General features: G+C 35.3%; 1 protein-coding gene across 21 annotated transcripts in view; it reads right to left on the reverse strand.

Moving 5' to 3' along the window:
* Nucleotides 1-6520: 6520 nt before the first annotated feature.
* nwk (nervous wreck) overlaps nt 6521-17552 on the reverse strand; it is a 228329-nt gene continuing 217297 nt past the window's right edge. For 14 of the 21 annotated variants that reach the window (XM_068345039.1, XM_068345042.1, XM_068345038.1 and 11 more), the window contains 3 exons: nt 14445-14561; nt 12989-13088; nt 6521-11504 (listed from right to left, as the gene is read on the reverse strand). In XM_068345039.1, coding sequence (XP_068201140.1) covers nt 11119-11504; nt 12989-13088; nt 14445-14561 — 603 coding nt within the window. In that variant the 3' untranslated portion in view covers nt 6521-11118. Of the gene's footprint in view, nt 11505-11962; nt 12036-12988; nt 13089-14429; nt 14562-17552 lie in introns of those variants that run through there. The other 7 variants (XM_068345054.1, XM_068345053.1, XM_068345047.1 and 4 more) reach the window with 4 other exon arrangements.

A 17552-nucleotide genomic window follows, 5' to 3' on the forward strand; every position in this document is an offset into this window, starting at 1 on the left:
GCCCTTTACACCGTAAGGTAAGGTACCGAAGGCGCTGGTGATCGTGGTTGAGCGTGAAGAAACATTCGCTTTGTGCAAGTAAGAGTTAACGTTGAGCCTCATGCACTGTACATCCGCCTTACTCTCATGGTGGCATCCCTGAGCATACTACTTCTGAGAGGGGTACCATTTTGAATGGGGTACATCTCATCACCGCCAACACATCGCCGCCTACTCATCCCTGGCCCAACTCATCCCTGGCCCAACTCATCCCTGGCCCAACTCATTCCCGGCAGTGATTAATGAAATTTAGTAAATATTAAAAACACCTTTATTCAGAATCAAGTATGACTCTTTCATGACACTAAAAATAGATTAACACCATATAATTAAAGAAAAATATTCCATGAAAATATATAAAAAAAAAACTTATTTTATGTTATGAGAAATGCCTCTTAAATATTCGATGGGAGTCCTTTCATTAAAATTTTGGACAATTCTAAGAATGCGGGAATCAGTATCCCTGTACTTTTTTAATTTGGCGGGTGGTGAACGGCCTGCTATAAGTGATTCCAAATAAAAATCTCTACCTTTCTGAACTTTTTAAAGTGCATTTATGAATTTCCAGAGTGTAGGATATTCCAGTCCTAATTCCATTTGTAATCTTCTGTTCGCTCCTTCTGCATGGTTGTTTATTCTATCTTCATGATTCAAAGTTCGAAAATACAAATTCCACATTTCCAATGGAAAGAGTGGTGCACGTCTGCTATTTCCACGTCTGTTTAACCGACCTATATAATTGTCTTCAAGCCAGTTCAAGATTGGCACATGCTCTGGGGATAATTCATCAGGTAAGACATCAATATATGAATCAATATGGTTGACAGGTACAAATGCAAGTGCCAGTATCATCTTTACTTGTAAAGAAAACATTTCCAGAACATCAAATTGCTGTCCGTTTTGCTAAATTTGTCGAAAATGAACAAATAGCCATCATGAGAAAATTCCGCTTTGCCTCTGACTTAAAATTGTCTCCATTGTAATGGGTTTAGAAAGAATGTAAAACTGAAAGTGATATATCGAAAGGTTAATAATTACTAACGTTTTTGTTGACAAACATCTGATTTCATACTTGGGTACTTTTGTTTGCAATTGGTAATTGAGTAATTGTCGTCATGCGTTGAAAGGTTAAAAATTACTAACGATTTTGTTGACAAACTTTGATTTCATAGTTCGGTATTTTTGTTTACAAATAGTAGGATTGGTAATTGAGTAACTGTTGTTTCGTTTTTATTTACACTGCCTTGCAGTGTGTGTGTTTGTGCGTGTGTGTGTGTGTGTGTGTGTGTGTTGGACCGGTGATGAGTTGGGCCGGGTATAAGTTGGGCTGGAGATGAGCTGGGCCGGAGATAAGTTGGGCCGGGGATAAGTTGAGCCGGAGATGAGTTGGCGGTGATGAGTTGGCTGGCGATGAGATGGCGGCGATGAGTTGTCCCATTTTGTACCATTCTAACTTTCAATTGTGGCCATCATTAGCGAATCTCCTGGGCATCACCCTACATCAGTCAACCGCCCACAACCCTTCTGCCAACGGAATGGTTGAACGTTTTCATCGCACCCTCAAAGCAGCTTTGATGTCCCTCTGCAATGACTTCAACTGGTTTACTTGGGTCCTCCTGGGACTAAGTACCACTCCTAAAGACGCACTTGATATCTCGGCAGCTGAAATGGTGTATGGTGACCCGTTGGTCGTCCCTGCCGAATTTTTTTTCCATCTGCAACCTTCTCCAACAATATCCAGTGAGTACGTCATGTTGTGAGAAAATTTACTTCATACCGCCAGACTTGCAAGTCCCCAGCGAAGCAACACATAGCGACAGATTTGCACAAGGCAACGCATATTTTAATGTGCAATGACACTAGCAAGCCACCGCTAACACCCCCTCACACGGTCCCTTTCCTCGTGATCTGGCGCACATTGAAGGCTTTCTTGATCAACATTCGTGGCAAAGAAGACTGGGTCTCCATTGATCGCCTTAAATCTTCGTATCTCCTGCAACATGACCTACATACAGTTCACCTCTCAAGAGCAGGGTGCCCTGTTTCACATGTATGTCTTTTTTAGGGGGTGCCATGTACCGCACGTGTTTCATACATGCTCGTACACTGAGTGTATTACTTTTTAATCTCTTTCGACCGCAATAATAATATAAACCTGTTTAAGCTTGGTGTCGCAAGTCTTGTACTGTTAGAAAATTGCGTAATTCTTGCTCGCAACTATCTTTATATAAGCTCATAGTCTCATTGAATAATTTTGGTTGCATTCACCTCGCCTCTCTGTTAGAACCTAAAGCTATGTAGCCACACCCCTTTCTCATTTTGATAGGTGTAGTCTTCAACACTAATTCCTTTATCTAATAAAGGAAAAAAATACTAATTTTCAATTCTATTGAATCTTTTTGTATATCTACCCATATGTTCAGAGGTCTTACTTTTTTACATAGAAGTCTCCTTTCCAATATTCGCTTGTAACCTTCACAGAAGGCGGAACTAGTTTTCGAGTTTGGCCTCTTTAGTTAAAACCTTTCATTCATTGTTTTTATTTTATTTTTTATTATTATTTTTTTTTTTGCTCAATTCCTTCTTCAAAAGTCATCTTAGGGGTTCAGTGCCATCAGTTTACATCACACGGTTTACGGTAAGCATTACTTGGCGTTGCATTTGATTTATATCCTATTTCCTTTCATCCATGTTGTTCTCCAACGTCTTCTAAATTTTACCTCCTATTATAATTTCTGGGTTTTATTCTAGATGCACTTGGGCCCTTTGTGGTCCCATAGGCTCCAATGCCGTTTTATGTAACCCAAATTCTTATATCCTACCCTTTTTCAAAAGGAATGATCTTTTGGAAAATATTTAACCCAAATTTTTTAATCCTACCCTTCCACGAAAGGAATGATCTTTTGGAATATCTTTGTAATTGTATTCCTGCGTAATTGTCTCTTTTTCTAATACTTTTTTCATTATATTTCAGGTGAAAGAATTCGAATATGTAATTCTTAATAACAAGTCACCGTTTATCAATATTTTTTTAGCTGAATTATGGTATTGCCAGTCCTTCATAGGAATTAAATGAAGTTTATTGGTGTACGAGTAGGTATATGTACTGCAATTATGTATGGCTGTACTCGTGGGCTTAAGGAAAGAAAAATTACCGAAATTCTATCTCGATCACTAGGGATCTTAAACTTTTCATGGTCTAGAATTACAACTTTTTTCTCATTCGATTACAGGTACATCTGTGTCTTATCTTAGTTTAGTCAGAACTTGAAAGAGATGGCATCCATGAGTATTGTAAGTTAAAGATAGTGGCTCATTACCTGTATGTAGATGAAAGATCACCAGAGACTAATAGTAAATAATCAGCATAACTAGTAGTACCATAGAACGACGGACTGTTGAAGCGAATCTTCTATTTCAAAGTAATTTTGACGAAATCTACTACTGCTTGGTGGGGAGACACCTGGTTCTGAAGATTGATCGGGGTCAGAAGCAAATGAGATAGACTTGCTATATTTCATAAACATGCTAATATTATATTCTTGTGATTGTTCTCTTGCACTGCTCTTCCCATAAAATAGCAATTTAAGTGTATATGAATATTTTATTACTCTGTTTTTCTATAAGAAGTTTACGTGACGTTTTTAATTTATTGACTGAAACGGTATTGCTAAAGTTTCTTTATAAATCATTCTTAAAAAAAAAAAAAACGGACCTTAACGTTATACTGTATATTAAGATTTATCATTGTTTTCCTATTTTGAGGAATGAATGAAAAACTGAGAAGTCTATCACCTATTTATTGACACATTCACTGTACACAACACGTCCTTACTCCACAGAATTTAGATACTGTATTTAAAACCTTTATACCAGAGAGAAAGAAATGAAGATCGAGAGATGTAGGAAGACATGGTCTATTTCCCTTTGTATTTTAATGTATTTGTTTTCATTGGTTTTTATTGGTTTTTATTTCACATTTGAAGTAATGTTTACTTTCCAAAAGATTTTTAATATGCATTTGCAATGTGATGATAGAATTAATTGATAAACATGAGCCTATTTTATTGCTGAGAGATTGCAACATTATTGTGTTCATCATTTTGATAGGAACATACACGTTAGCATTGATAGCAGTAATAGTAATAATAGTATTAGCAGCAGTAATAGTAGTGGTATTGGTGATTGTAATAATAGTAGTAGCAACAGCAGTAATAGCAGTGGTATTGGTAATTGTAGTGGAAGTGGGTGCTTTTTGTCAATTTGATTGAAATGAATGAGTGTAAGTTCGTCCAATTCCCGTCATCTGTAAGGCACATAAGATTTTGTCTGAACAGCTGAGAATAAACGTTATGACGGTATTTCAGTAAGTGACAAAACAATATGAGACTGATAATGCTTGTATGCTGGCAATGGAATAAATTATTAAGCAGTTTTTTAAGGACCGGTATCCTGCCTTTATGAGATTCAGGGAAGGGTCGAGAGAGAGAGAGAGAGAGAGAGAGAGAGAGAGAGAGAGAGAGAGAGAGAGAGAGAGAGAGAGACCGAGGCACATATAATATAACAACGATGAGAGAGGGTGCAAAATGAACTTAAACTTTTTGAACAATTTAGATGATCGTTGACCACAAGAGGCTGCGAAAGCGAGACACGGGAGCAGTATTAAGTTACGGGAAGTAGGCAGTAAACTATGACCAAAAATTTATCAGACGGAATAATTGTTAGACTTGGCCGCGTATTATGGCAGAGCTGAACGGGTTGGATGTTTTGGGTGTCTCGAATTTCTGGTATTATCCTAGCAATACAACTACAGTTTTTAGAGGGTGTATGCATTTCTTACTTGAAATTTATGTATACTTGAGTTAAGTTGATTTTTATGAAACAAAATTTATATTCTAAAGGTTTGTGCTCTAGGGGTGTTGAGGAATGTGTGTCAGGTCAATAGATTGATTGGTTTTATGTACAATGGATCCCCAAAGTTTTGGTGCAAATTTGTTTTAACATTTCTGGAATACTACGAGAGTCGCTGAAATATGCCAACCTTTCCCTCCCACGACACCAGGACTTGTGTGAATTCTTTTGGTACATCAGACCACCTTTGCACCGATACTTTTGCGATTCACTGTGCGAAAAGTTGGTAAACATGATTTAATTTAGGAATGAGATGTGTTCATGAACATTATCTCTATTATGCATTTTCGTATGAATTGTTTATAAGGCAAGCTTATCAATTAAGGTTTGGAAGGAAGGATTAAAAGTTACGTGTTGCTGTTGATGATTCTAAAATGGCTTGTCTCAAAAATCATGCTAAGATGTAAGATTTTTTTATGGGCATCTTGACCGATAGATAAGAACATTATAACTTTATTTGTAAATTCAGTGTTATCTATGGTAATTTTTGCGATATTTTAACCGGAAATATGAACTCTTCTTTCTATTAAAATCCCAAAGAATGTTTATGATGTGCTAGCATTAAAATTATCAAAATACATTGACATACAATATGAGAGATTTGCAATTTAATCCTGTTAGACTTCTACTATCTGGTACTGTAGTTCTGAGTCTTGTTTGCAATCTGATTCATTTTAACGAATGACATTAAATATTACCACTTGTCGTATTTGCATCCTCCACATGTGTGTCCATCAAGAATTAATCTTCAAGTGTATTCATTTTTTGGGGGGGTAGTTGCAATGATTTTTCTTGTTGAAAAAGTTGTGAATGAAAATATTCCTGTAACTTTGCTCGCTGAATTTGAAATGACGATTAAAATTCCTTTTAGAATATTAATTAATGATTCATTTCCCTAGTGACTTTTGCAAGGTCTTTGAAATAATGCCTTTAAAATGGGTTGTATGGGGGAATATAGTGTAGCGTTTGATCATTTGCATTTTGATATAGTGAATGTTATTGCTTATCATCGAATGCTTCCCAAGATATGGATTTTTTTTTTTTATGAATTTTAGCTGGTTATTGACCGTCATATGTTTTATATGAAAGGGTAGGTAAGGTATGGAGGGATTTAGATAAAAAATAACTGGAGTGAAGGAAAATGAACTTTGGTTAATGGACTGTAGTTGTTTGCATTATATAGCCTACTGTAATAAGGAGGAAATTTCATCCTTAAATTAAATTTCATGGAAATACATTTTTTCTCAGCAATTCGCAGCTCCAGAATCATCAGACCATCTTATAGTGCTATATATATATATATATATATATATATATATATATATATATATATATATATATATATATATATATATATATATATATACATATATATATATATATATATATATATATATATATATATATATATATATATATATATATATATATATATATATACACATATATGTATATATACATGTACACACAAATATGAAAATAAAAGGAGTGTTTCGACATATATATATATATATATATATATATATATATATATATATATATATATATATATATATGTGTGTGTGTGTGTGTGTGTGTGTATTTATATATATGTATATGTATGTATATATACTAATTTATATTTATGATTATGCCAATAAAGTATTAAGTGTTAATCAATGATTCTATAATATCTACTATACATAACAATTAATATTAATCATATATTATCTTTTCAACATCACATTTGAAAACAATAAAGACTAATGTTAAAGAATTCCCTGTACATAATTTTTTACAACCTGAACATCAAATTACTTTTGATATTTTTTATTTTATTTTTTTTAGTTTTTCAATTTCCCAGATGGTGTTATTTCCTTTTAGTTTTACAGTTTCCCAGATGGTGATACTAAGGGGTAGATCAGAAAATCATGAAGTACCACAAGTAAAGTAGGAAAATTTTAAATTTACATTAGAGCACAAATATACCCAAAACCGCGTTTTTCTGGTTGCCAGCACGTAACCTATAGCTAACAGGCAGTGAATAAAGTGATTAATTAACTGATATATTGGTCCTCTTATCTGTTTTTCACGTGGAAGGGCCTTTAGAGCAGCGGGTAAGATCAGGACTGGCATTTCAACTGTTTACATTGAACCTTAGGGAAGTACCAATATTCCGAGGCTGGAACTCTTGCAAAATGCAAGATAAAAAGCAAGAAAGAAAAACTTGAAATCGGTTCCTTTGACCATCGCCCTCGGTTGGAGCAGCAGCAACAGCAGCAGCAGCGTCTGAACTATTATTATGTAATAGTATTAATGGAAACATTGGTAGACTTAAAAAGGCATTTGTGGCTTTAGGCTGTAAATATATTTTATTTTTGTGCGATGGGTGACGATGGAAAGGTTTTGTACAGCAAGCTGTAGCTGCCATGGCCATATGTTGTACACAAAGATTCGATTCAAAGCCTTATGCGATACATTGCATATTCGAGCACATCACCATCGTCGCTTGATAGGAGGAGGTTAAAAGTTAGTTCTCTCCGGCACATGTTGGACATTAAACAAAAGGTTTCTTTACTACCATCTCTTCACTTCTGCTGGATAGAACGACTTAGCAAAGGGATTCAGCAACCCCAGATCTACATTCAGGAGATAGAATTGGTATAAAGAGAGTAGTATCATCTGCATATGCATAAGTAGCATCATCTGCATGTGCAATGATCTTGTTTTATAGGTCACACCACATTCAACCTCGCAAGGATACTTTCCCAGCGATGTGGAGAAGACCAATGATATGGTGATTAGTAGATTTTAATGTTTTTGCTGATCAATGAATGTTTTATGGGAAAAAGTGTAAGATAATGTCATCTTTCGACTACATGTACAATGAAAGATTTGTTGTGTATCTTAAGAACTGGACAAACGTAACCGTAGATTTAATTTACCATTTACCTTCAATTTCTTTTAAAGTTTTGGGATATCATCTTGGTAAAATGTTTAACCTTTTGGAGAGCCGCTGTCCTAAAACATCTTCATATTTTCTATCAGTTTGAGATAACATCTCGACAACACAACTCCCATTTTAACTTTACTAAACAACACATACACACGATTGCATGCATACCAATACGGAATCGAACCTAACAACACAGTCATTCAATACTGACGTAAGTGCATATGATACAGCCTTAAACACATAATTTTTCATATCTATATATATGTATGTATATATATTCGTTATTTGCTCGTAGTTATCTTTCACGGCACATTTGAAATGTACATCAGAATATAAAGTTTGTGTAAGTCAATCGCAGTTATACAAAGTCTTCAGTGCCCAAAAAAGAGCTACTGGAATTATCATTATTCATAATGAATCATTTTTTATCAGTAGTTCGAAACTACTTACAACAACAAGTCTAACAATAAGGTGATCACACATTCGTGTGTTCTCTACCGACGCCTGGTCGTTTTTGTACCATGACCATCGCAGCCTCAACGTCATGGAAGTCAGTAAGCATTATTATGCTGGGTGATTGTTCCTTTAGTCAGGACAAACGAGAGAGAGACTCACTAATGCGAAGTGATCAGAGAGAGAAAATCACTTAAGCAAAGTGATCTTGAGAAATAAATGTAGATGTTACTTTCTGGCGTCCATTAGCTTGAAAAAAAGACTTATTACGATGATCATTGTAGGCAAACAACCTTAGAGACAAACTAATACCGCCTCACATGCGGCGCCTCCGAACTCTACACAAGAGCACTTGGAAATATGAAAACCCTAATATCTTACCAGTACACATTTGTTTCTTATTGTCTGACAAGACCAATTCTATTTTATTCACGAATCATAACTTCTTTTTACAGCTAAGAGAGGGTGTTCAATCTCTACAGTGAACAGATTCTTGCCCACAGTGGTTTTCTGAGGACAGTTCCTTACAGAGCAGTAAAGTTAAAACTAGTTCGAAGTGACGCCTACACACCTTGGTATTTTCATATTTGAATTTAACTATGTTTTCCCTTTTGTTATTGTGATGGTCTTTCAGTGCGCTAAGAAAAAGGAGTTAGTTTATACTGTAAGAGAGAGAGAGAGCAGGGAATTCTCTTCGACTATATTCAGGGGAATTTAAAATAGGATTGAAAACAGGGAATGTTAATTTCAGAAGAGCACTTCCCTTTGTATTAGAAATGGACATCTTTATCCCTACAGTTATCAGGGCAACATGAACTACAGATACTGGAGAAGTAGGGGAGGACACTCATTTGGCAGATACGAGTAGATTAACTTGCTGCCAACTATTTTTTTTTTAGCATTCGGTGCCAGCAAAGAACATTTTGTTATAATACCTCAAGAAATTGATAGCATTTCATTATACAAGCGCAATTAATTTATTGAAACTTGGGTGGAACCAAAAGAAAAGACCCTTCTTGTTTCAATATGAGAACATAAGAGTAGCTTTTATTTCTCACCTGTGGTGATTACCATGACATTGTAGTGCTGGACTTTTATCTCTTGGGGGAACTGCAACGCGTGGAATAGTCAGCCAATAAGCTAAGTAAATTAATTACTTATAAATCAGGTAGAGATGATTATTTCCTGTATTCCAATCGTGATTTCCACATTATTTGCGAATTTACTGAATCTTTTAAATAGAGAGGCTAGAAATTGCATGTTAATTAAAAAAAAATTGATGTAACTTCAATTGGTTATATCAAGAAACCTTGGCAAAACAACCAATTCATAGTTACCCTGTGGAAAGAAATGATTTTGTCCAAGGGTAACAGTATAGGTCTCAAACCTCATATCCGTAGAAGAGATTGAATTATCAGTAAGAAATTAACGAGATTTCACAGAAGACACCCAAGTATTCCATTGGCAATGATCTAGGAAAGTCACATACACAAAAGGGATGGTTTACAAGTCTTACTATACTTGCAGTGCAGCTTCAATTTCTAGTAGCAAGTCAATAGAGAGTCCAGGGTACAAAACACCTGGGCTAGTAGAGTTGACAGATTTTATAGATATTTCTTAAATAGAAAGGAGAGGGGGAGGTCAGAAGTACACTTGAATTTGTTACGAAAAGAATATTTCAAATTCTATAAACTTTTCAAAATAGCAACACATATTAGATTGAATAATCATACAGCGAATCTACTCTTTTTAAAGAAATTACAATTCACACTATTGTCAAAGAATCAAAGAAGTACAATATCATACTTTAAATCTGCAATCATTCTCGTATTCTAACGTTATCTTATTCAAAAAGTAACCTAGTCAACAGATACTACCTTTTTTTCTTGGCAAATGATTCCTTGTAAACTGCAGTCAATAAGATAACTTCACAATATGTGAGAGATCAAAGGTTTCATAAACAAACCTAATTTCTGAACGGTGTTATGTAAGGTACGTTCTTTAAGATATTTACAACAGTTTTATTCTCTTATTATCAAGAGAACATAGACAGTAAAACGATCATCCTATACAATTCATGTTTTGCATGTGACACTCCATAGTAATCAGGCGATAAACATAGTAGAGAACAGCATAGCCTTAAGTGATGATATAACACAGAGATAATGATGATGATGATCATGTCAGGATATGCACAAAGATTATCATAAATATTTTTTGTTTGTTTCTTCAACACCTGACACTTAGTTTATCATAGAAAGAAGGGTCGTCGGGAGTATGCGAACACATAGCTGTAGAAACTTGGACTGGTGTTTTATTTTATTATTTTTTTTTCTCTGGTCATCAAGTCTTTCTTAAATTCACAGTTTCTTCATATTGGAGCAAATCTGCAAAATTGAAGGATAAAAGTATGCTCCATTTTCATGATCAGGATCGTTTATCACTTTCTTCTATTTTGTGTTTCTATTCAAGTTCTCACAAAAGTGGAGATTATCAAAATAATTGTAAATACTGAAGACCTTCAATATACTTCAAGTGACGGAGATGTTATTAATATTTCCTAAAAGCCATTAGCCTCAGTTATGCCTTGGTTTCTATTGATATATGCAGTTTTGTTGAATGAAAGTATATTACTCTCAAAATACATGTAAGCTGGGTTATTTTTCTGTCTTTAGGAATCGAGTGTATACTCTTTTATATTGATCTGAAATAACAATGATTTTTAATATGAGTGATTTACGGAAAACACTTTTGGCTCTTATTTACCCTAAAATGTGATATTAAGCATTAGATTCCTTAATTCGTTCTAATGTTTTGAGTTTCTCTGGATCAAGATCTGGGGGTCCATCACTCGGACTGGGTGACTTTGGCGAAGATGATCGCTCGGAATCAATATCTCGGGCTCCTCCCTCAGCCCCTTCAAGTTCCATTCTCATTTCCATGGGTCCTTCGGGAGCTGGCGGAGGAGGTGGCTGCCTTCCCTCGTCATCAAGAACGAGCGCTTCTCCTTCGCAATCCGACTTTCCAATCTCGGGGAATGGGTCGTCATCATTGGGGTCCTGGTCAGCTTCAGCTCTGGAGTCCTCACCAGTACCTCCCAGATCATCATCCTGATTCTCCACCATTGGTGTCGCAGCTGTTATGATGATTTGAGCTACACCTAGACCTGTGGCGTTGTAGTTTTGGAGGTGGCATCAGTTAACAGAATTTGCAGGGATAATTAAGATTTTGTTAAGTTGTTTTATGGCTATGGTTAAGATCACATTTTACAGTTTACTGTATCACTAACTTATATATGCAATTTACTGTTATATGTATTATCACTAGTGCATTTCTTGATATTTTAGATTCAATGAATCATGTAATAATGGATTAACAGTGAATAAAAAATTTTGTGCGTGGCGTCTACTCTATATAAACAGAGAAAAGTGTGCGCTTACTAATTTGGATACTGTAATGTGACTGTCAAGCATCATATAGGAAATAAATTTCTTGTGTGACACTCTCCTTTCCCACATGCAATGGCTTTTGGGAAGGCCCTATGGCGGGGGTCTTCCGAGGAGGAGGAGGAGGTGGAGGTGGAGGAGGATCTATAACTTTTAGCAGTTCTACACAATCACATACCAGGATGCTCCAACACCTGACAAACTGAGGATCCAATTCGTGCTTTACGGCTTGCAGAAACCCGCTCCCATTTCTACGGTAATAAAAACAGAGACACACCAATATCCAAACTACTGTTATTAGTCTGGATTATTTTATTCTTTTCTTAAAACAAGAAATGGGTTCAGGCTTTTCTACGTGTTTGTCTTTTAGCTTAGTGTGAGAAGATATTTATACAGGGAAAGGTGAAAATGAAGGTTCGTGTTTATATATATGTATATATATATATATATATATATATATATATATATATATATATATATATATATATATATATATATATATATATATATACATATATGTATATATATGTATATATATACATATATATATGTATATATATATATATATATATATATATATATATATATATATATATATATATATATATATATATACATATATATATATATACATATATATATATATATATATATATATATATATATATATATATATATATATATATATATATATATATATATATATATCATAGTGGTGAGGAGTGAGAATGCGTGAGAGGGAGAGAAAGAGAGTATTTAATGTGAAAAAGACAGACAGTATAAAGCCCTTTTTGGAAAGCCAACATTTATTTTACTATACCCTAAAGCTATTCACTTCCATGCTTATGCAATAATTAATATTCTAAGAAAACAGGATAAACGGAAAGAAATATTCATCTGAAATTGTAAATGCGTGTTGGAATAAGATGTGAATAAATACTCCTTTGTGAAATTCATAATAATTAAAATCAGTATCGAAGCGTCATTCAAAAAACTGTTAAAAATAACTGATGCTCTATTATCCACAGTTAGTCAGGAAAAGTGAGAAGCTACGCAAAAGTATAAATGCAAAGAAAATGAAAGCCATGCTACTGCAGTATCAATTAAAATTATTTTTCGTGAAAATTATTTTGACAATAGAGATAAGTTTCAACTGTAATGGAATAAGTGTGTACAGACCGCATTCTGCCCAGTGATTACTCACCATCACTTGATTTGCTGCTCTCGTCGAAGGGGAATTTCGAGTGTTTTTCTTTCTTGGTTGACCCTTTGCTGCCCCGGCTTTTCTTCCCGGAGGCGTCTCGCTGCGGGTAGATAGTCAAGGTGAATAAGGTCCATTCATCATTTGGCTCTGCAGTGAATGTAATCCCCTTGGAAACTGAGATTTAATTAAAATTCATGTTTCCATCTATTGATTTAATTAAAGGGAACTGAACTCTGAAATTCTTTTCCGAAATGTACGCAGAATGTATAATTTTGTTTTTTTAGACTCACAAAAAGTTGAATTGTTTTCTAAAAGATTAGAATTATAAATTCTTTGAAGGATTCATTATTGTAAGGATAACTTAAGCAACCACAAAAGTGCACAACAATCCGTGCCAAAGTCTATAGCTTGTCACTTGAAAAGGCTAGATATAAATGGTTGAAGCTAAGATTCTATTTGATGGAACATACAGATCGCATGCCTTTATGATGTAAAATATTCGAAGCCTATTATTTATATCTAAAGGTGAGGTTGCCACAATGGCAACTTCTGATTAGAGCATCCTGCAGCAAAACGACATATCGGGGACCCAGAAACACTTAAGGACCCCGATTGTCAAGCTTGCCATAAATGCTCATGATCCAGCTATGTGGGGTTTGTAACGGAATAAAACGAACATGCTGCAGAATCCTGCCATTGATTAAGTATCTAAAGACTATTTGGCCTTGGTTACTATGCAATAGCTATGAAATCTCGTAAGATTTGTTGCAGTTTGAGCTCCAGAAATAGAAAAGGGAAGTTTATAGTCAAGTGCAATAGGTAAAGTTGAAACCATTAGACTTGTGTATATACAGTATATATATATATATATATATATATATATATATATATATATATATATATATATATATATATATATATATATATATATATATATATATATATATCACTATAGCCGCTTCAACTTCTAGTGTCTAAGCAAAAACATTGTTTATTTGAGCGAATTATCACTAAGAGCTGAAGAAAAGTATTAACCTACCTACCTTTTCATTCTCGTTCAAGTGTTAAGTTACACAGATCTGCCTTATCATTGTCATTTTCTAAATACGGAAATAATTCACTTTAATTCATTTAAGAATACTCACTCTCTTGTCATGCGGATTTTCTAATACAAATTTTAACATGAGTGGCACAGACATGTACCTGAACAGAAAACTCTTTGAATTCATGCTATTGGGATATAGCCGGTGTTAGAAATAGATTTAAGTGCATAATACATTTTTTCAGTTTATTTTACTGTATACTCTTGGGCCAACAGAGGAAATGTAGCTTCTATCGATTAAGTTGGGTTAGAGTGAGAAAATCTGTGTTTAGACAGGCAAATGGATAGAGAGAGAGATGATCATTCTTAAATGTTTGCAACAATAACTCATGAGTCTACCTAGGGCTTCTTCACCTGTTGAGGAGCCTCAGCAGTAGGGGGTGCCTCAGAGGGTTCCTCAGAGGCTACCTCAGTTGGCACTTCTGGGACCTCCTTCTCCTGAAGTGGCTCAATACTACCATCTTCGACGTCCTACACACACACATATCCGAGTCAGGCATAAAAAGTCAAAAAGGAAATTGAAGAAATACATAATTCCACACATATAAAAAAAGACAATTTTGAGGGCTGGGTGTAATTAGAGAAAAATTACAAAAGAGCATTTCAAAGTTGCTAGTGAAAGTACTGTTTCAAAAAGACTAGTAGTAGGTACAGTGTCCAAGAAATTTTGAAGGACGTAAATCTTTATACTTCATGCAAGATTGTAGATAGTAAGTACAAAAATACAGAAGTAATTATAAAAGGATGTGCATCGTTTCATCTGAGTACAGTTGATCTGAAAGAATACAAACTCATAAATGAATCTGCTGGGGCCGGGGTTATTTTGGTGCTGGGCTTAAATATTGCTGATTTCATTTCCTACTTCATTCTTTCTCTTTATGATTCGGGTGTAAGATAGCAGGTATTAGGGGGTACAAGAATGGAAAGGTTAAGGACTTGACTAGATAAGAAGCTAAAAGAGAGTTGCTAAAATGGCATAGGTAAGGTATTACAGAGACACAGAATTGAGTTGCCACAAAATATGCAAACATAAGCGTTCCTTTAGTCCAGCTAAAATGGGTTGAGAATTGAAGAAGGTTAGAGCTGTTGTACTTTCTCAACTTGATTCACCACCTTCCATGGATAAAAGGGAATGATTTGGTGATTATGACAAAATTTATTAGCAACATTGCCATATATTCCTGTATAATCGTGGATTTAGAGAATGATGGTGAGATGAGAAACGTTCTACTACCGCTGTCTCATGCAATTCTCAACACTTTGTAGCTGGCTGATAATAGGGTCTGGATGAAGTCCCTAGAATAGCAGGGATAAGGAGTTACTAATGGAGCCTGGAAGAGGAGTCATCCAAATGAGAAGGATAAGGTGTTGCTAATAGAGTCTAGAAGAGGAGTCTTCAAAATGACATGGATAAGTAGTTACTAAGAGGGTCTGAATGAAGAATCAAGTAAATGGAAAGGATAAAGATTTGCTAATAGGGTCTGAATAAGGAGCCACCCTAATGGCAGAGATAAGGAGTTGTTTGGTGGGTCCGGACAGAGGGAGTCCCTCAAAATGTTTATAATATAGTCCAGATGAGAAGTCACTAAACTGACAGGGATAATGAGTTATTTATATGGTTCCGATGAGAAATTGCCCAATTATCAAAGCTAATCAGTTGTTAATAGTCTATGAAGAGACACTCAAATAGCAGGTGTAAGGAGTTGCTAATACGGTCTGCATAAGGAGTTACCCAAATGGAATGGTTAAAGAGCTACTAATAGGGTCTGTATGAGGAATCCCCAAATTGGCAAGGATAAGGACTTGCAAGGTCCTTTATAAGGAGTCACCCTAATGGTATGGATATGAAGTTGCTAGTGGATTGTTGGGGAGAGGTCACCAAAATGACAGGGATAAGGTCCTGAGAAAAAGTTATCATATGAGTAGTAACCCAGTTTACAAGGATAATTGGTTTTTGATAGGGTTTGGAGGAGGAGTTACCCAACTGGTAGGGATAAGTTGTTGCTGATGGGGTTTGAATGACCAATCACTAAAATGGCAGGATAAGGTGTTGCTCGTATAGGTGGATGTAGAATCCCCAAAAGGGCCATTAATAGGGTTAGGATGAGGAGTCACTGAAGTTGCAGGAATAAGGAGTTGCCATTAGGCTCTGTGTAAAGAATCACCAAAAGGACGGAGGTAAGGATTAGCTAATAGGGTCTTAATCAGGAGTTATCCAAATGCCAGGAATAAACGGTTGTTTTTATGCTCTGGATAAGGTATCACTAAAATGTCAGGGATAAGGAGTTGATGTTAGGCTCTGGGTAAGGAATTACCAAAATGGCAGAGATAAGGAGTTGCTAATGGGGTTTGGATTAGGAGTCACCCAAATGACCAAAATAAAGAGTTCCTGTTAGTCTGTGTAAGGAGTCACCCAAATAACAGGAATAAGATATTGCTTTAGGCTCTGTGTAAGAAGTAACCCAAATGACTGGAATAAACAGTTGCTGTTAATCTGTGTAAAGAGTCACCTAAATGACAGGAATAAAGAGTTGTTGTTAGTCTGTGTAAGAAATCACCCAAATTACAAGAGTAAACAGTCGTTGTTAGTCTCTGTGTAAGAAGTAACCCAAATGACGGGAATAAGGAGTTGTTTTAGGCTCTGTGTAAGGAGTAACCCAAATGACTGACATAAAGAGTTGCAGTTGTCTCTATGTAAAGCGTCACACAAACCACAGGAATAAAGAGTTTTGTTATTCTCTGTGTAAAGAATAACCCAAATGACTAGAATAAGTGTTGCTGTTAGTCTGTGTAAGGAGTCACCCAAATTACATGAGTAAAGAGTTGTTGTTATTCTCTGTGTAAGGAGTAACCCAAATGACTAGAATAAAGAGTTGCAGTTAGTCTGTGTAAGAAGTCACCCAAATTACTGGAGTAAAGAGTTGTTGTTAGTCTCTGTGTAAGGAGTCTCCCAAATGGCAGAAATAAAGAGTTGCTGTTAGTCTGTGTAAGGAGTAACCAAAATGACTGGAATAAATAGTTGCTGTTAATCTGTGTAAGGAGTCACCTAAATGACAGGAATGAAGAGTAGTTGTTAGTCTGTGTAAGACGTCACCCAAATTACAGGAGTAAAAAGTTGTTGTTAGTTTCTGTGTAAGGCGTAACCCAAATGACTGGAATAAAGAGTTGAAGTTAGTTTGTGTAAGAAGTCACCCAAATTACAGGAGTAAAGGGTTGTTTTTAGTCTCTGTGTTAGGAGTCTCCCAAATGACAGAAATAAAGAGTTGCTGTTAGTCTGTGTAAGGAGTCACCTAAATGACAGGAATATGTAAGGAGTAACCCAAATGACTGGCATAAAGAGTTACAGTTGGTCTCTATGTAAGGCGTCACCAAAACCACATGAATAAAGAGTTTTGTTATTCTCTGCGTATGGAATAACCCAAATGACTGGAATAAACAGTTGTTGTTAGTCTCTGTGTAAGG

The sequence above is a fragment of the Palaemon carinicauda genome, chromosome 21, assembly GCF_036898095.1.
Source record: "Palaemon carinicauda isolate YSFRI2023 chromosome 21, ASM3689809v2, whole genome shotgun sequence".
NCBI lineage: Eukaryota > Metazoa > Arthropoda > Malacostraca > Decapoda > Palaemonidae > Palaemon > Palaemon carinicauda.